Source organism: Callorhinus ursinus, unplaced genomic scaffold, assembly GCF_003265705.2.
Source record: "Callorhinus ursinus isolate GAN/ISIS: 27379988/994484 unplaced genomic scaffold, GSC_fseal_2.0 scaffold12, whole genome shotgun sequence".
Taxonomy (NCBI): domain Eukaryota; kingdom Metazoa; phylum Chordata; class Mammalia; order Carnivora; family Otariidae; genus Callorhinus; species Callorhinus ursinus.
Genome location: NW_027397074.1, coordinates 1,944,831 through 1,965,385, shown reverse-complemented (window position 1 = coordinate 1,965,385; position 20,555 = coordinate 1,944,831). Strand labels below are relative to the sequence as shown.

General features: G+C 41.5%; 1 protein-coding gene and 1 pseudogene across 2 annotated transcripts in view; one reads left to right on the top strand and one right to left on the bottom strand.

Annotated features, from left to right (window-relative positions):
- LOC112824760 (actin, cytoplasmic 2-like) overlaps positions 1–16,209 on the bottom strand; it is a 38,937-nt pseudogene extending 22,728 nt beyond the window's left edge.
- A 263-nt stretch (positions 16,210–16,472) lies between these two features.
- Positions 16,473–20,555, top strand: part of PRKAR2B (protein kinase cAMP-dependent type II regulatory subunit beta) — an 83,389-nt gene continuing 79,306 nt past the window's right edge. For both annotated transcript variants that reach the window (XR_003208517.2, XM_025872654.2), the window contains exon 1: positions 16,473–16,932. Coding sequence is in view for 1 of the 2 variants with exons in the window: in XM_025872654.2 (XP_025728439.1) it covers positions 16,632–16,932 (301 nt within the window). In the remaining variant the exon portion in view is untranslated. The remainder of the gene's footprint in view (positions 16,933–20,555) is intronic.

Here is a 20,555-nt window from a genome sequence, read left to right as displayed (position 1 = left end):
CTCTTCTGACTGAGCCAGCCAGGTGCCCCTACACAAGCTCTTGCTACATGTAAATGCCTCCCTATGAACCTCTCTTTCTGTGGCTTTATGTTACATCTAATACAGGATGAAGGGTCCTCTAACCTTCCTGCTGGAAGGCCCCTAATTGCTGCTTCTGATATATGGTGGATGTCACTCAACTTCAATGTGGATTATTTCTTTTATAATCCTTGATTCCTTTTCCATTCAGCTTTCATCTTCTCAGACTCAACAATGGACAAACATTAAAGGAAGAAAGCAAAAATAAAGATGTTCGAATATCATAAAAAGTAAAGCTAAACACTTGATGGTGAGCATAGCACAACGCTGAGTTGTCCAATCACTATGTTGTACACCTGTAACTAATGTAGCAATATGTGTCAGCTATACTTCAATGAAACAAAGGGAAGTTGAATTTTTTTGAACGGTGTTGTAGAAAAGCTAATAATTTGCTCCCAAACAAGCAAGGATGTGTGGTAAGAGAGTAGCAGTGCTTCATGCCTGGAATCAGAAGAGTAGGTGAGTAAGATGCCAAAGCTGGCATATGTGAGATTGGGGAGCGACATCAGATCATGATACAGAATGGCAAGTAGACGGCAGGCAGGCTGGGGCAGGGGATCTATGTGTGACACCAAGGAGGCAGTCCGCAGAGTGGCAATCAATCAAGGAGAAGAAGAAATCACTGAAATTAAAGAAGACATGAGCAAGCAAGTTTATGAAAGGTGAAGGAGGGTGTTGACTCCGGCAAGTTTCATCGAGAGACATCCTAACCTACGTAAGTCAGATAAAGGAGAAAATGGTCCAAGGTTTGATAGACAGCTACATAGGTAGCTATATAGCTAAGTGAGAAAGTAAATGAGCAAGCACATAAATTTGTGTCAGTTAAAAGAAAAGAGGAAAAGAGGGTAATAAAGTTCACTGCATGCTGTTTGTTTTCCCCAGAGAAAGAGAAGTCTGTAATACCTTGTGAGTGACAGCTAGACCCCTAGATGATGACCATCCACGTGGTCTAGCTCCGAAAAGAAAACCTCTCATGATTACGCAAGTCTTCAGGGGCAAAACAGGACTCTTTCTTTCTTTTTTTTTTTAATTTTATTTATTTATTTTTTAAAGATTTTATTTATTTATTTGACATAGCGAGAGAGAGCACAAGCAGGAAGAGCAGCAGAGGGTGAAGCAGGCTCCCTGCTGAGCAAGGAGCCCGATGTGGGACTCGATCCCAGCACTCCGGGATCATAACCCGAGCCAAAGGCAGATGCTTAACCGACTGAGCCACCCAGGCATCCCAAAACAGGACTCTTTCTAATGCTCTGGGGTTGCACGGTTTATTTTCCTAACGGAAGACTGGATTTTAAGTGGCACAGGCAAATGTCTGAGAGCTGGAAAGCATAATGAAGTTCAGGAGGGAAAAGAGAGTTCCTGGAACAGATCGCCCTACCACTGCATTTGCAAATAATTCCCCTACTGTTAAAATAAGCCTTTGGCAGATATATTTGGTCTGATTCTGGAGAAAAGGGAAATAATAAAATCCATGACACCCGTGCTTTGGACTCTCTCATTTAGGGAAGCTAGTAAAAGGATAGCAGTAATTGGAGGTACTCAACATTTTTGGATGCAGATTAAAATTTTTTTCATAATCTCATTGCGAAGGCTAGTAGTAGCAAGCAACCAGAATAACAGCTCCAGCCTAAAATTATGCTACAAAAAGATGACAGACTTGACTTTCCAGTATGTTCAAATCAATAACAGAGTGACCAAAAAGGGTCTGAATAGTGCCTTTGTCTCAGGAGACAGCCGCCAATACAATGAAGCATAAATCTTTTAAAAATAGAGCCAGCATATGGGTTGCCTTCTAACTGTGTGAAATATATAAAAATGCTAGGAAAATGTGATTAGAATTCCAATACATTATGGATAAAGCTTGAAATAAGGCAAGAATATTCATGCATCCCTCTGCGATATGCATAACAATAGAAACTGAAAATAAACTGCATGGTAAAATGCTAATGAAACATTAATAAGCAAAAATTTCTGTGCATAATCAGTGAAAGTAGAGGGTTATTAGAGATGGAAATCTACTGTTTAGGGAAAAGTGAAGCTATATAAATAAAGAGGACAGAATTAGAAACGGTAGAGGCAATCTGTTTTGTGTATCAAAGGATCAAGAGAAAATAACATATAAAGTATGATCCCAAATTTCTTTTAAAAAATACCAGCTGTAGGGCGCCTGGGTGGCTCAGCTGGTTAAGCGACTGCCTTCGGCTCAGGTCATGATCCTGGAGTCCCTGGATCGAGTCCTGCATCGGGCTCCCTGCTCAGCAGGGAGTCTGCTTCTCCCTCTGACCTTCCTCCCACTCATGCTTTCTCTCTACCATTCTCTCTCTCTCTCAATAAATAAAAATCTTAAAAAAAAAAGAAAATATCCAAAAAATAAAAAATAAAAAATACCAGCTGCTGGCTCTGGATATTGGGAATATGTGAAATTCTAATTTTTTCTTTAGGCTTTCTTGTTTTCCAAATAATCTCATGTCTTACTATTTAAAATATCATTTTTAAAAATTGTGATGCAGATTTAAGGCCATATATCACTGTGAGGATGACAAGAACAGTTGGATTCTGTTTTCATTTTGGTGATAAATACGTAGGTCTAGATTCAGGGTAAACAACAATAGAGTGATTGAGACAGAGAAGAGGAAAACATAAAAAGAATGAGAAAAGAAGAAATATCTTCATTAGAATTTTAAGAGTGATTCTTTAAAAGGTGAAAGGTGCAAGACAATACTTGGAAGAGATATTAAATAGAAAGAATATTCAACAGAGTTGATTTCCTATAGAGTTTAAGATTTTAACATGTATGTGCATTGTATAGCATGTTAAATGTTTCTTTTGAGAAATCCATAAAATCCTAGAACTCTAGACTTAAAGAGAACCTTAGAGATTATCTAGTATTAATTCCTTCATTTTATAGAAAAAACTGAGACCCAAAAAGGCAAAGTGACCCAAACCTAGTTAGAGTTTGGGATTCGAACATAGGAATTCAGCATTTGGGGCTCCTTTTATCTGCTTTGACAGTAGTTTATGCTGCCTGTGAGGACTGCAGTCTTCCTCTTACAACTTCCAAAAAAGAGTAGGAACATTCATTAGGGTAGGCCGTGACATGATAAATGCATATTTTAAAGGGATGTGTTCAACTTTCCAAAACTGGAAAGGATTAGATAACTCACCAGGAACTAAAAGAAAGAGAAATTGCTTCCAGACTGAAATGGAGAGAATGGGGGCTGGGGCCACGAGGGATGTCAATGAACTCAAATTTAGAATCTATGAGTAAGAGAGACCAACCAACCCAGTGAGACTGGTCTTGAATCAAGGAAGGTAATGGAGAAAATGGGGTTAGCACTCTATAAAAAATTGCTGGCTGATGAAAACAATGACATTCTAGGTGTTTGGGGTCTCTGTTGGCAGAAAGATGGTTAATCAGAAATAATTTTTTACGAAGAGCCAAAGAGCAAAGTGTTCTGAAAATCCTAAGTGGAAAACAGAAGGTTAATGGGATTCTTCTGTTCACAGAAATATCACTTAAATACAAAATAGGAAGTAGAGAGAGGGTAGAGCAATTAGGAGATGTGTGACAGAGGACACTGAACACAAGACCCAGAAATAGGTTGGATTTTCAAGGAATTATTTGACATGAAATAGTGCCTCCAAGCCTTAGGAAGAAAATCTTCTCTAAATGAGTTGAAATAAAAATGTACAACAACAACAAAAATGTATGACAAGTTGGGGATATTTAAATTCAGTTTTCTGTTATATTAACAATGAATAAATCTGAACCATAAAAATGAATAGAAACTCATCAAGATATAAATAATAATGAAAGAAGAAAAGATCGCCTCTCAATAAATATTACGATTGTGCAGGTTTCAAGTTTCCTCTCTTTTTATATCAGCCAGAAAAAGCGTTTTAAATTAAAAATATTTATGAGGCTTTGTGACTAAAGGATTGGCAGCCGAAAAGTTAAAAAAAAAAAAAAAAAAAAGAAGAAGAAGAAAAGAAAAAAAATAGATTGTCAAGTAGTTTCTTCCTGACTAGCGCTAACCTGCCTGTCCCACTTCCCAGGAGAATCAGAGCCTCCTGCAATTATATAGTCGAGCTGTCTGAGGAGGACCGCACAGGAGCCCTGCTCACGGCCAGAAGACGGGTTTCCAGGGAGGTGGTCCTAGGGAAGATGGCTACCATTTGCCAACTGCTGTCTCTGGGGCTTTGGCTCTGAGCCAGGGATCTGCATCATGTTATGAGCTGCTCTTGCCGTGGCAGCCCAGCGGCTAACATTTTCTGGCTCTGTTCAGTAGCAAAAGATGGCGTGTCTATACCCAAGGTACATACCCAGCAGTCAGCAGAGGAGGCTCACCTCCAAATTAACTAGGTCTCCTTGTCTATACTCTCTCAGACCCTCCTATATTTCTGCATAATTGTGCAATCTTGTTTTCTATCTATTTGCTTGTCAGTCTCTCCCCCGCCCCACCCCCCCAAACCGGAATATAAAGACAGGAATGGTTTACTTGCATCCTAATTGTCCCTTTATGTAACTGTAACTCCTCGCCCGGTGTCTGTAGCACAGAAGTGCTACAAATAATGTGGACTTCGTGGATGAATTCCCTCTCAGAGAGCCACCCCCAGTGACTAAAGGAAACGTTCCTTAATCTACATCACGCAGGTAACTTTCCATATTTTTCAATCCTGGAAAATGGTTGCATTTCAAATATCTTTCAAGGCTACTTCTTATTCATTTTGCTTAGTGTGACTCTCAGCACTAATATTTTTGATTCATTGGGATGTGCTCCAAAAATAGGAAATCAAATCTAAACACATAAATTGGCTCAGGAAGCAGCATCCTGAACATATTATTATTCTTATTGATGATGAAGTCTCTTGCCAATATCTTCCCATCCTCCCTGGATTATTGCACGCCAAAAAAGGCATGCTTCACAGAGCTCTTAGTTCTTTAAGTGGCAGCTTCTATTTAAATACATAGATAAGGCTTGTCAGGCTGAGCTGCTCTTAAAGAATGAACTACTACTGTAAAGTCATATTGCAGTAGAAACAATACTTTTGGTAGCTTTCCATGTTCCTTTAATCCTTTCTCATTTTCCAGAAACCTTGTGGATTGAAGGGCCTGGTTTAAAAGAAATTTCAATGAAAAAAAAAATCAGGTACTAAGCAATGCTAGAAATGACATTATAACATTAACATCAGACATGCCAGCATACACGAGCAGCAAATGCATTTGGTATTCTAAGGACTGCGTGATCTACTTCGATCTAGTCTCTGAGATATCATGGGGAATACTATATGCTCAAATCTTTGTTCAATACTTACATTTTGTGGAGCTTATATGATTTGTAGCTTGTGTCCAACCTTTTCAGACAACGAGCTTATTCTATTAGATCCACGGTGAACAACGCATTTCCTGAGAAAATAAAATCTTTCATAGTCTTGAAGTACCAAACAGTGCCTGGAAGAAATGATTTAACAAGATTTAACCTTAGGTGCCCTCAGTGAGTTACTATGATTCATTTCAGATGTTATCTTAATTTTCCCATCAGCAGGGTAATGTCTTAAAGGATGAGGTCGCTCGGCTCTACAAATATGTCTTTCCGATTGATACAGTTTATATATATCTTGCTGATTCTGTTTCTGCTACTAAATAGTTGGGAAACCTTGGGAATGTCATTTTTTATCTCCATCTGGCCTCGTTTTTCTCATTTACAGAAGGAAGGAGTTGAATAAAATCAATGGTTTAAAGTATTTGGCAACAACACCCTTTCTTCAAATAAAATATTTTGTCAAAGCCTGAGGTATGGAATAGAATATGGCTCCAGTTAACATAGCTTGAAAATCACTAATCTAAATCCTATCTTATGTCAATTTGACTATGAAATATAATAATTCCCATTAATAGGTTCGTGGTTCATATCAACAAGTAGTAGTCAGTGAATGTCTATAGGTGTCAGGTTCAAGAACTGTGCTGTACTCTGCAAGCCAGGCCATTACCCATTTTTGCCAACAGATGACTTTCCAGAGTCAGACCACAAAATCCCACAAATAAAATTAAAAGTTAATATAAGTACAAAATGATACACAAAACAGGGAGTGATTACTTCTGGCCAGGGGAATCAAAGAAGTGTTCATGAGAAGGTAGCAGCCTTTGACCCAGAGGTAGGATTTTGACCTGGGGAAGATGAGTGTTTCCAAGTGGGGCAAACATAATAAGCGAAGGTTTGGAGGCAGGAAATTGAAAGACATGTTAAGAGAAAGGCAGTGTTTTGTTTGGTTGTGGTATTAATGGTACGATGGGGACTCTGAGTTAGGACTGGAAATCAGGTTGGAGTCAGATTATCAGAGTCCCTGAATTTCAAGGTAATGAGGTTTGCCTTTATTCTCTAGGAAACATAAGTCATTGGAGGTGGGTTTTTTTTCTTTTTTGTTTTTGTTTTTGGCAGAAAGTAACATAAATAGAAATGTAGCTAGAAAAGATTTCTCAGAATAAGGTGTAACTACAAGTGGGAAAGACTGGAGACAAGAAGGTGAATTGGAAGACAACAGTCCAGTAAGAAGTGATGAAGCCTGGTACAGTGCTAGGGACAGAAATGTCTCACCCTAAAATTTGTATGTTGAAGCCCTAACCCCCATTGTGACAGCATCTGGAGATAGGGTTTTCAGGAGGTTACTAAGGTTAAATGAGGTCATAAGGGTGGGGTCCTAATCCCATCGGATTGGTGGTTTTATAAGAAAAAGGAGAGCAATCACTCTTTCCACGTGCACGGACTAAGGGAAGGCTATGTGAGACTCAGTGAGAAGGGGGCTGTCTAGAAATCAGGAAGAGAGTCCTCACCAGAACCTGACCATCCTGATCTGTCTTCCAGCCTTCAGAACTGTGAGAAAACAAACTGCTATTGTTCAAGTCACCCAGTCCATGGTAGTTTGTTATGGTGGCCTCAGTAGACTAAGACAGACAGTGACATTAGGAATTGCAGGGAGAGGACAAATGTCAGCAAGTCACCATGGAAATAGAATCAACAGGATTTGACAACGAACCCACAGAGGCAAAGGTCAACAGTGGCTCTGGGTCTAAGTCAGTGACTAGAAGGTGTTATGATGCCATTTGCAGAGTCAGAGAACAGAGGGGGAAGAACAATTCTGAGGGAGAAGAGCTTAATTTTTGTTTCTGGTAAGTTTGGTGATTAAATTGGAGGTGGTTAAGAAAAATGACTGAGCTAAAAATATAATTCATTTTGGAGTCATCTGTAGAAGGATACCACCAAGGATTGGTCGTGAGTGAATAAAAACATTCATGCACAAAAGGATCTACATGATCCCGAGTCTACCAAGAATGATACCTCTCTCTATGTCTGCTGCCTAGGCCTGGCTTACATGTGATTTTTACAAATTCTAGAACTTGTGCTGTAAAAGAGAGTTGGGAATGTAGAAGATCTACCTTTGAAATGGTAAATAAAATGTAGTGTAAACACCCGAAGTATCCCCTTCTGCTTTGATACGTGTGTAATTTGTTTCTGTTGGCAAGAAGACCAAACAGAATTTACAAGGCCATGCAGTTCAACAAACAAGATACTATGACCCTGAAGCGGGGTAAAGGGTCAACTGTTCTTCAAATAAAGTACACACTAGCTCTAAGAGGACTGAAAGCAAAAATGAAACATTCTATCCCATAGGGATGCTGATTAGCAAGAGAATTCTACACCTGGGAATCTTGGTTCTTGAACTTCACAAGTGACAATGGAGTAACTAACTTGGAGAGAGACAATAAGGAACAAAAAAAGAAAATAACTAAAGTAGAACAAGATTATTAGAAAAACAAAAGAAAGTTTCACAAATATTGAACTAAGTGGGATAATAAATAGGATATTTAGCGAATAAATACCACTAGGGTCCTTCTTGTAAAAAGTGGTCACCTGTCTTAAGCACAACCAATTTCTAAAATTCATAGAACTTGAAGATGCAGGCTTGGGATTTCCCACTACACAGGCCACTAAATAGGGACTAGAAAATCTTAGCCACATGGTCTCCCGAACCCAGAAATAAAGAGTTGCATGAAACATAGGGATTCCTTTAACTTAATACCTGCTATAGAAAATCATAGTCTTTAACAAACATGTGTATATCATTCCTATTTCCCACAAGCAATGACTTTCAATTATTTAAGCTGTTTCTTTTGCTATTTAGTGACATATTTCTAAATTGTACATATATGTTACTATTTCTGGACTCTCCAATTTAGACATTTCTGTTGACTTCCTGTTACGGAATGTCAGGATTTAGTGCTCTTATTCTATGCTCCCACAACAGAGACACACAGACACACACTGTTCTCTTTCTCTTTTTCTGCCCAATTTGGTCAGACCACACTTTATGGTTGTATCAGTTCTCATTGTTTTCATTGTTATGACTCCATAAATCCTGCTCATGGCTGAACCTCCTAGTCTCTTTGATTTTATTTCCTTGCCTACTCAATCTTCTGTTTTCCCTGGAGTGGTGTTAGCTGCTTAGTTTTCTTTAACTGTCTGGTTTTCTCTGAAACTACTATTTATTCATTTCCCAAACTCTTTGCCAGAGGTGTTGTTTTTCTCAATATAATCAAACACATCAGATAATTGACCAGTGCCTTTCTTTTGCCTTGGCGATTTCCCTCTGCATGTCTTTGCTTTCCTGCTTCATTTGGACCTGGATCATCTCCAGACCTGTTAACGGCTGCTACCCCAGGTTCTTGTTCACGTCGATCCTAAGAATCCCCTTAGTCTTTTTTCTGCATGCATTGCCCTCCCGCACAACTTCTTTCTTTATTTTTCCCCTCCTTCTTTTTACTCAATAAATATTGAGTGCCCACTATGTTCCAGGCATTGTTCTCGGTGCTGTGGATAGAGCAGAACTAGTAATAAAGATGTCAGCGTTAGACATGCTGAGCCGGAGTTACCTTTTAAACAATTCAACGCAGTTGTACATAGAATTATGGAGTTCAGAGAATGGTTAGGGCTGGAAGCATACATTTGAGAATCATGCACATATAAATGGTATTTAAAGCCAGTGGACTTGATGAGGTCACCCAGGGAGTGAACGTGAAGAAAGGAGGTATCTGGGATACGTCAACATTTAGAGGCAGAAGGGAGGACAAAGCATATCCAGTAAAAAAGAATGAGATGTGTTTCAGGGAGGTAGGAGAACCAAGAAAAAGTGGTGAAGTGAAGAAAGCATTTCACATGGCTGCTTACTTCCTCAAGCCAGCACGGAAACTCCCTGCCCATCAGGGAAGCCCCAGTCCCTCTTTATGGGAGCTTCAGCTGATTACATGAAGCCTTGGACAAACTTCTTGATTGACTCAAAATCAACTGTTTTGGGACCTTAAATCATCAGCAAAATCCCCTCACTCTTGCCAGATGTTATCGGCTAGAAGGAAGCAACTTGGGCAACTCACACTCAGGGAAGAGGATTCTACAGGGCTTGAATGACAGGGGGCAAGAGTCAGGGGTCACCTAGAGTCTGTTTGCCACTGAGAGTTTCAGTGGAAAGGGAAATATTGATGGCTCAGAAGAGAGGTGGCCATTGCAAAAGCTTATTTCCTTGCATCGGTCAGAGGGAACAGGATGGAGCACAGGTAGACAGAGCATAGCCATCTAAGTTATCAGGCAGAAGGTAGAGTATGTGAGTCCAGGAGGAAGTAGGCTGGTTGATGTGGTGGGGGGAGGGGGCGGTGCTGATGTTAGTTTCCATCCCTTGCTGGATCCTCCATATTCTATTCCTCAGGTGATTTCGAAACTTATTCCAATTCTTGAGAAAGGGTAACAGGAGTCTGTATTCTCTAAAATCTGACATGTCTGAAAATATCCTTATTCTACCTTTAATTTGCTGGATACAGAATTCTGGGTTGGAAATAACTTTCCCTCAGCATTTTCAAGATATTGTTCCATTGTCTTCTAGCTTCCAGTGCTGCTACTAAGGAGTCCGATGATTGTCTGAGCTTTTACACTCTTCCATTTATCTATAACTGTTCTGAAATACTGAAATTTCAGTATCATTAGCCTGGAGAGGGTGTTTTTATTTATTGTTCTGTGGGGCTGTCCATGGGCCACTCCTGTCTAGAGATTCCTATCCTTCAATTCTGGGGAAAATTCCTGTATGATTTCTTTGACAATTTTCTCCAGGTATCCTTATTTTCTTTCTTGAACTCCTATTATTGGATATTGAGCTTTCTGAGTCAGTTCTCTAATTTTCTTATTTTTCTCTTTCATTTTCTAGATTTTTCTCTTTTGTTCTATTTTCTAAGTTTCCTCACCTTTAACTTGACCCATTTTATGTATTACATTTTTACTATCATAATTTTAATTTCTAGGAGTTCTTCCTCCTTTCAGTTATAGGATATTGGATATAGAGCCAGACTGCCTGGGGTCCCATCCCAATACCATTTGCAAGCTGTGTGATCTTGGACAAATTACTTCATCTCTCTGTGTCTCCATTTATTCATGTGCAATGTAGTAATATACACATCTCATAGGGTTCTTGTGAACATTCAGTGAGTTAATAGATATGAAGTGCTTAGAATAGTAGCTGATAAATAAATGTTAACAATTACTATTGTGTTATTATTATATATCTGAGGATATTAAAGTGCTTTCAGAATTTTTCTTCTGCTCACTGCAGTCCTTACTTATCTGAGTTTATTTTTTTAGTTCATTTATTTTGGTCCCAGGCTCTCATACTAAAAATCTGATGATTCCTACCTGAATTCATGTTTATGAGGTGTGTGGTCGTGGTGGTGGGTATTGACTGGTGAACTTCAAAATGGGGTGAAAAGAAAGAGAGCTGGGCCCTCAAATGTCAGCATCTGTAAGTCTTGACTCCTGAGCTGGTCAGCTCCCTCAAGAGGAATCCTTGATTTCCTGCCTGGAAGGGTGTACATTTGGTTCTCAGAATTTGGGGAGTCTGGTGGGGAAAAGAGGTCACTGAACAGTAGCTCACTAAATTAAAATCAATCCCCTTCTCCTCACTGCCACATCTTATCCCCACGATCGGCTGTGCAAGTCTCAAGTCAGCCCCTCCACCTCCTGCTGGGAATGAAGGGGCACAGTTGCTTGCCTATGTAGGGCAGGGGAGGGCCAGGGGGTGGCCGTGTTACCAGCTCCTTCTACAAACATTTCCTTAGTCCTTGTTCCTTATTGCTTTTCAGAGGCACCTGGCGTGTCCAGATTCTGTGCTTTTGCACTCTGTGGTACAAATGTGGTCTCGCTTCTCACAGGCTTCCTCTCACTGAGCCCTCACCCAAGCTTAGGTTCCAGTATTCTCCAGTTTGCTTAGTTCCAAAATTTTAGTAGACAACTCTCATCTGCTTTTGTGTCTTTTCCTGTTCCCTTTTCTTTTTTTAAGTTTTATTTATTTATTTGAGAGAGCGAGTGAACACGAGCAGGGGGCGGGGCAGAGGGAGAGGGAGAAGCAGACTCCCCGCTCAGCAGGGAGCCCGACACGGGGCTCCATCCCAGGACCCCGAGATCATGACCTGAGCCGAAGGCAGATGCTTAACTAACTGAGCCAACCAGGTGCCCCCTTCCTGTTCCTTTTCTAAAAATTAAACAATTAAAAAAATTTTTAATTGTCATAAATTACATATAACAAAATTTACCATCTTAACCATTTTTTAGTCTGTAGTTCAGTCATGTTAAGTATACTCACATTCTTGCCCAACCAACCTCAGAAGTTTCTCATCTTGCAAAACTGAAACTCTTCACCCATTAAACAACTCCCCATTTCCTCCCCCCTCAGCTCCCGAAAGCCACCGTTCTACTTTCTGTTTCTATGACTCTGCTCTAAGTGCCTCATTTAAGTGGATTCATACAGTTTGTCTTTTTTGACTGGCTTATTTCACTTAGCATCATGTCCTCAAGGTTCATCCATGTTGTAGTATATGTCAGAATTCCCTTCTTTTTTAAGGCTAAATAATTTAAAATTTCTTATTATCATTTTTAATTTTTATTATAAGTCTCTTGTTCTTTTGTCCTTATGAGTTTATAATTTTGTTTTATCTTCCCCATGCCTTTAGCCATGGTTTCAGTGGAACTTCAGGAAGCAGAGATAAACTTGTGAGCCCGACATCCACCTTAAGAGGAAACCCATATTCTATTTATGAAATGTAGCATTTAAGGATATATTCTCTGTTGCTTTTGAGAACCTCTTTAGTGTACAAGACTCCTTAAAGGAGAACAGAATTATGAAGTTGCGTTTAGTCTTCATTTAGCCAGAGAAAAACTTATACTTTTATGATAAGCAGAAAAGTTACTTCAAGCAGTTGTCTTCTCAGTATAAGCTCCCCTCTGGGGAGTTGAGTGAAGTGGATCCCCATATGTGGTCCCCAGACCCGCAGAAGCATCACCTGGGAGTCCGACAGAAATGCAAATTCCCAGGCCCCACTTCTGACCTACTGCATCTGAAAAGCTGGGGGTACAAAGCTGTATCTAGACAGGAATCATTTCATTTAGTCTTAGTCCAAACATTTCCAAGATTTCTGGCCAAGAGGTAGCCATCCTTCATAAGTCATGAAGGTGCCTATACCCCCGACAGTGCCCATGTTTGGGACTTTCCTGTTTGCTGAAGAGGTAGGTCTTGCACTAATAAATATGTATTTATTTATGCTACCCAACCCTTTACTCTGCATGCCACTGGCCACACTGACTGGATCAGGAGAGAACCTCTCACACAAGGCCAGCCCATCCACTGGATGGTCAAGACCAAACTAACTGGATTTCCTTTCTTCAGGATATGAACTAGAGACACCAAAACCATAGTTGGTGCTGAACTGCTAAAGGTAGATAAAATGGAGAGAGAGGGCCACAGTGGGCTCTGTCTAAGCACAACCCCCCCGTGTCCTTTCCATTTGTCTTTTGGTCTCGAGTGGGTATATATTTCTTTAACCAAAGAGACGTGATCAGAATACAAATTAACTATTGGCAAGAAACACCGTCTGATTGATGGGTCACAGTTATGACTACCCATCATAAAGCTTGCCTAAACTATGGCTTGTCCATGCTATCATCCTGTGTTGGCAGCTGCATATAAAACCAACCGATGTCTCTGTCCGATATCTATTTAATTTTTCATGTGTGAACACAAATTGGGTAGCATTCTTATTTCATTCCAATGCTGAACTCTTGGAGTTCTTTTGCAATTGCTTCTGCTTCTCTGAGAAACTAGTGAAAATTGCTTTGTAAATCAACAAACAAAGAATCAATTTCAGTGATGTTCTTTTACAGAATCCAAAGATAAGTAGTCCCCATAGGCCACTGTCACTGCACTCCAAAGTTTGGAAGGAAATATTCCGGAAAATGAAAGCAAAGGAAATCACAACATATTACCCAAATAGTTATGGGGTAGGGAATAAAGGCCAGAATAGGAGTTTAGAAGTGAAAGTTGGTTCTGAGAACAATATTAACATAATAGGACTACCAGGATCAAGCTGTAATTTTTCAGGTCATGGTTACTGATTTAAGAATTGATGCAAATAAAAATTGTTATCAGAGAGCTGCTTGCAGAGATGTTTTAAATCTCACATGTCTTCTTTTAATATTAAACTGTTGTAGAATATCCCAGGATGGGAGAGACCATATAGGTCATCTAATCCAATTATGCATTTCATGCCTGACTCACTTCTATACCCCTAAAGAAATGACAGCCACATGACCTGGGCATTGCCATTGATGACAGAGCCATGCACCACACCTCACATAGAAAATCTACAAAAACAAAACAACAACAAACTACTTTGAAACACAAAATATGCTACTTTGAAATATGGTTCTTGTAAATGTTTGGAAAAGCAGCCCCTTTTTTCCTGTCATTCCTGGGGGAAAGAGTGTTAACCATTTGGCGGACACTGGTTATCGTCCCCAAAACTGGTTCTCAATTTCCAAATGTTTGCTTGGCACATGACTGTTTTAAATAAAGCATACATTCCCAAGCTTTCCTTATGACTATGTGTTTCAATCCTATTGCTGTGTTACAAATTATCTCAAAACTTTGAGACTTAAAACAACATTTTTATTATGCTCCCCCCATTCTGTGGGTCAGGATTTTGGGCAGGGCATCTCAGAGCTGGCTACTTCTGTCATCCTGGCATGATTTCTTTCAAAGCAGTCACAAACCCATCCAGATTCAAAAGGAGGGGAATTAAGATTTCAACTCTTTTTTTTTTTAAGACTTTATTTGACAGCGAGAGAGACAGTGAGAGAGGGAACACATGCAGGGGGAGTGGGAGAGGGAGAAACAGGCTCCCCATGTAGCAGGGAGCCTGACCTGGGATCATGACCTGAGCTGAAGGCAGACGCCCAACGACTGAGCCACCCAGGTGCCCCTAAGATTTCAACTTTTGATGGGGGGGTGGCAAGGCCACACTGTAGAAGAACACAGGAGCAGGAAATATTGTTGGAGTCACCTTTGGAAAATGCAATCCACCACATCATGGATGTGGCCATCTTGACCAAGTTCTGGCCAAGAGGGTATTAGAGGAATTGGTGTATTTAACTTCCTGGAAGGGTTCTGAGAAGTGTGTGTGTGTGTGTGTGTGTGTGTGTGTGTGTATTTGGATGGGAGATGTGGGGAAGTGGGGTGGGGGGGTAGAATCCCTTTTCTTTCCCACTTTTCTCTTGGCTTAAATATGAATGAGATGACTAGTAGGGCAGCAATTTTGGACCACAAACTGAGGATTACAGAGCAACGAGCTGGAAGGAGCCTGGGTACCCAAAGGTCATGGAACCACCATATACTAGCCCTGAACTGCTTACCTTTATGTTACAGAGAAATAAGCTTCTATCTTGCTTAAGCTACTGTATTTTGCATTTTCTGCCACACGTGAGCAATGCTAATCTTAATAAAAACATCATAAATGAAGGCAGATGATGAAAATTCATCTTAATTACTGATCTATAAAGATAATGCTTATATGGTTTATATAATACTTACATGATTAAGAGTTGGACTAATATTGTCCTCTATGAGGATCATGGTATTTTATAAAATCTTACTGCTTAGAATGCCCGGCACAATTAGAAGTACTTTACTATATTTAAAAACAACATACTATTATGAGGTTGATAAGAAACAGAAATCGAGAAATACATTCACTCATGGAGCAATTACAGGCTGGATTATAAACAAAGGATTAATATGAATTTTTATAAATGTTATATCTCGATTTCTAGGCTTTGAATTTCCTGAGTCATGTATGTACTCTTTTTTGTGAGTGGAATGATAAATCAGAATAACTGAGTTTGCTCTTTAAATATTTTATTTACTATATAATGGTCATTGTAGAAAATAAAGTACGTGTTTTAAAAAACCATTTAATTGGTAAAAAGCAATTTTCTAATTCAAAATTGTAAATATTTGCAGAATAAGCCTCATTTTTTAAAGTCAAAGACTTCAACTTTAAAAGTACACGTTTTTGTTCTATTTCTCTTTATATTAAGTAACCTATTTTGGAGATATAATTCAAATCACTCCAAGTGTAAGGGAAAGTTTTAAAATAAATCATAAGAGCCTCATCAGGCAAAGCATTTTTTGCTTTAGGACTATATGTCTTGACTCTGACATTTCATTCAAATTGCTGCACTATCCTGTTTGAAGGGCCTCATAATAAATGGTGCCTTTGTCTTAATAAATAGTAGTAAGTGCATCGAGTGGACAATGCATTAGTACCAGTAAAGCAAAACATAACAGGATGTATGGAGAAAGGCTGGATAAGCAGCGAAAGAGAAAGAAAGGTGTCACAAGGATGGGATTATTTCTTTGTCCAAAACAGAACCAGTAGCACAGATGACTTTAAACAAAAGACACTGCCAACACTTATCAACGCAACTCGATTCCCAGAGGAAAAGAAAATGCCGCTACCGAGGTGGAGGCTGAAGTTTCGGGGCAGATCACAGGGCGGCAGCTCTGCGCGGTTCGCGGTGGTGAACGACTTGTGGAATTCGGCCAAGCGGCCCGCCCGCTGCAGGGCGCGGACAGGTGGACGGCGAGGCGCGCCTGGGGGCCACCTGGGGCAGTGCCGAGCGAGGCCCGTGCCCGGCGCACGCGGAGCGCCGACCCCCTCCAGCCCGCCGCCGCCGCCGCCGCCCTCCAGCGTCTTCAACACCGCAACCTTCCCAGCGGCGGTGCGCGGCGCCAGCCGGCGGAGGTTGCCATGGTTTCCGGGGGTCACGTGGGCGCGCTCCGACGCCCCCTCCCGCGCGGCGCGGCTCGGCGCTGCGGGGCGGGGGCGGGGCGGCCCGGGCGGGGGGCGGGGGGAGGTGGAGAGGAGCGGCCGCGGCGGGAGCGGGAGGAGCCGGAGATGCTGCCAGCCCTCCCCGGGCCGCGCTCGCTCAGCCGCCGCCGCCGCACGGAGCAGCCGCGCGCCGGGAGCCGCGGGCCGGGCCAGCCGGGCCGCCGGGGCCCAGAGCGCCGCGCTCGCAGCGGGTAGCGCCTCCAGCGCCGTCCGCGCTCGCTCGGCGGCCGCGGGGCCGCAGGCCGGTCCGGGGAGGCGGCGAAGGCGGCGCCCAAGCGCCCGCCGCCCAGCAGGCAGGATGAGCATCGAGATCCCCGCGGGACTGACGGAACTGCTGCAGGGCTTCACGGTGGAGGTGCTGAGGCACCAGCCCACGGACCTGCTGGAGTTCGCGCTGCAGCACTTCACGCGCCTGCAGCAGGAGAACGAGCGCAAAGGCGCCGCGCGCTTCGGCCATGAGGGCAGGACCTGGGGGGACGCGGGCGCCGCCGCCGGGGGCGGCACCCCCAGTAAGGGGGTCAACTTCGCCGAGGAGCCCATGCACACCGACTCCGAGAATGGGGAGGAGGAGGAGGCCGCGGACGCCGGGGCGTTCAACGGTGAGGACCCGACCCCCTGCGCGCCCCCGCTCGCCCGCGCCGTTCCCCCTTTGCTCTAGAATCCCGCAGCTTTGCTCACCCGCCTCTCCCTGCGTTCGCCGCCTTCCCTACCTTCCCATCTCGCCCACCCCCTCAGCATCCATTTCTGTCTCTCCCAGTCGCCCACCTTCCTACTCGGCTTTCGAGTCGTGTCCTCCCCCTCCTCCCCTCCTTTGGAGGTGGTGGGGCGCTGAAAGGTTCTCTGTCCAGGTGCCTGCTCTCGTCCTGGGCTTGCCGGCGGAGGACCGCGGGTGTGGGGTGGGCATCTGAAAGACAACTTCCACTGTGGTTGGAGAGATTTCGCTGGACGGATACCATTGTGCGTAAAGGAAACTGGCCCACTTGGCATCCTCTTGCAGCCCTTGTATTTATTAATGGAGTGTCCAAACAGAAAAGGCGAAGGGTATTCAATTGGATTGGCTTTGCTGTCGTTAAGATTGCATAGTCACTAAAAGGAGCATGAAATTGTATGCACTGGGGCAGAACAAAATTTATGGTAATAACTTTGACATTCTTGGAAACAGAGTAATCTATTATTTTCCAATTTACCAATACCGCGTTGTGTTATTTTTGGACACACAACAAAGGATCCTCTTTAGCCTGCAACTCATGGGTTCTTTGGAATGAGGAAACGGACTAATGGTTTGCTTTTTATTTAAAACAAATATTCAATGATTTGATGCCTTTAAAAAAAAAGTATGTGAAAAACGCTGTAGGAAGTTCTGAAAGCTTGTTGGTTGTCTTTAGAATGAAAAGTCAGTGAGTAATTGTAAGGACTGTGCCAGACACAAGCTAGAAAGAATGAATGGGAAAGAAAAAGGAATTTTCTCAAATAGCTGCTCCTGGCAAGTCCCACCCCTTCTGCTTACAACCCTTTTTCCCTCACACACACAGACACGCACAGTTACAGCCTCCTGTATTTACACCACATGCCTAAATCCCATCTTTATGACATCCCAAGCGAAAATACCACGGTGTGCAAGTGTTTTCTCTTTGTGGTGGAAGACAAGCATTTCAGCATTGCACCAGTCTGTATTTATTTACACTGCTTGTGGTTTGTGTGTCTGCAGTGTATTCCATATAATGAAAACGTTTTAAAGTGTCATTTCCTTGAGTGTTCCTAGGAAGGTGTTTTCTTTGTAAATTTGTTGAAATGTGTTTTAGAATTAATGTATTTTTAGCTTGTCTGAAACGATCACAAAAACCCTGGACATTAGTGTTCTATGAAGACAAAAAAGGGAAATTGTTACTTTAAAATGTTAATTTTTGACTCTTTAGTGTTTACAGGGATAAGATGATCATAGTCTTAATTGTTCTTTTTGCACAAGAATTTAATCAAATGCTTTCCTTGCTAGAACTAAGGAAAAGGTCAAAGGAGGCATATTTTAAATAGAGGGGCAGGAGAAGCCAATAATGGGTGACACGGAAAGGGCAGAAACATCTAATACTTCTTTTATGCTCCTGGCACATGCACACACACATCACTTGCACACACACATACATGTACGTACACACACACATACATGCACTTGCACACACAAAGGAAGAAAAGAGGACTCATTTTCCAGGTTGGAGGAAACTCGGAACAAGGGAGGTGGGAAAAAAACCTATATATGTTTGGTATGATTTATTAATAGTATAACTAAAGTATTTTCTTTGTACTACAGGAGTTTTGAAGTACTTTGCATTGATGATTCTGTTTTCTCCTTACAACAATGCAGATTGTACACAAAACAGATTTTATTTCCATTTTGTAATGAATAAGCCATTAACTTCTAAATAGCAGGAATCGTTTTATATGGCTTTATGTTCTCCAAGGCACCTTTATTGTAAAAATTACTCTGTGTGAGTTTTAATGAATACTCATTAACCAGTTGCACCATTTATTTCCACCCCCACCCACAAGGGCTTTAAAACTTTGTGACTACAACCAAATACAATTTGATCATTATCCGATACACATATATGCGTATGTAACAGAAACTTTGGCAATGGTACTTCCCTCTATTAGGTGCATTAGAAAATATCGACTAGAGTATCTCCTATTTTAACAAATCTCTCTTATTATTACTATTTTTAAGTACGTAAATTGTGTTGAAACCTGCAGTTTAGAAAAAATTATAGGCTACCGGGAGTTGACAAACGTTTTTGTAAAGGGCTAGACAGGAAATATTTTAGGTTCCGTGAGCAACATATGGTCTTCATTGAATATTCTTTTGAATATTCTTTTTTTTTTTTTAATTTTAAATACATATTTTCTCTGGAAGTTGGGGTTGTACAAAATTAGCCACAGACCAAGGCCATAGTTTGCTGGCCCCTGGCTGGAGGGGGGAAAAAAGTCCAAATAGTGCTGTTGGAAAACAAACAAACAGAAACACAAGTGAGCCTATCAATTTAATGTTTAGATGCAAAAATTGCCAAAATATAAAAACGTCAGATACCAGGTAATTCTCCTAGCATAACATAGTAAAGAGTAAGTACTAGAAGGCAAGTCTTAATTTACTGTGACCCAGCACAAAACCAACTGGGTCACTAATTTCTTAATTCTGTATGCATCTCAAGGAAGTTTGATTTAGAAATGAATATTATCTGCTCTTGGAGAGCAGTTTTGAATAGGTTGGGGAGGTGGGACATGGGGTCCTTTTTTTTTTTTTTTTTTTTTTTTTACAGACATCCCAGGTCATTCTGATATTCATTGTTCCCTGACCACGCTGTGAGAAACACTGACCAACAGAGAGTGATCATAATGTCTTTGTCTTATCAGCATTTAAAAAAGTGGCCACCTTTTATTGACCTTGACCGTGTGCTAGGCATTATCTGAATGCTCTGATTCATTATCCTGGCCATCACTTGTCCAGTGTTTCATAGCTAGTGTACTACAAACCCGGGATTTGAACACAGGTGGGCCTGGCTCCATCCCTCTGGCTCTTAACTCCCAGGTTTTATCCCTGGAAGGGCCTGGGGCCAGCATCACTTGGGCATTCCTTTTGTGTCAAACTCTGAGACCTTTGATATGTTTTATCTATAAGGCTCTGAAAAGTGAACTTGTCCAGGGTTACACACAGGACTAGTAAGTAGCAGAGCCTGGTTTCTTACTCACAGTTGTCTGACCCAAGACCATCAGAGAGTTCATCCTAAATGAAACTTGTCCAGTGGACTGACTCACAGGTCAGGTTTTCCTGGGTATTTTTCCAGTAATGGTGATGAATTTGCATGGATTGGTTAGTACCCACTCTCATGAATCCCTTTAAGACAAGTGATGGTATTTATGAGAGGTTGGGCAAATTTTTGACCATGAGACTGCTGCCCATTTGACTCAAGTAGGGATCAAGCATATGACCTTGACCTCAGTGTGGTGGTGGGATCAAGTAAGTGAGCTAGGGTCTGGTAGCATGACCATTGATAGCACTGGGCCAAATGGTCAGATGGGTGAAGGTGGTCTACTTCCTTCCTGCCTTTGCAAAGAAACCCTTTCTCTGGTAGCTGTCCCATTTCTTTCCTGTTTTCTAATTTTATTACCTCTGTTCCTTTCAGTTTGCTATCAATTCTGGTTAAAAGGGCAGCCTTTAGGTTTTAGAATGATA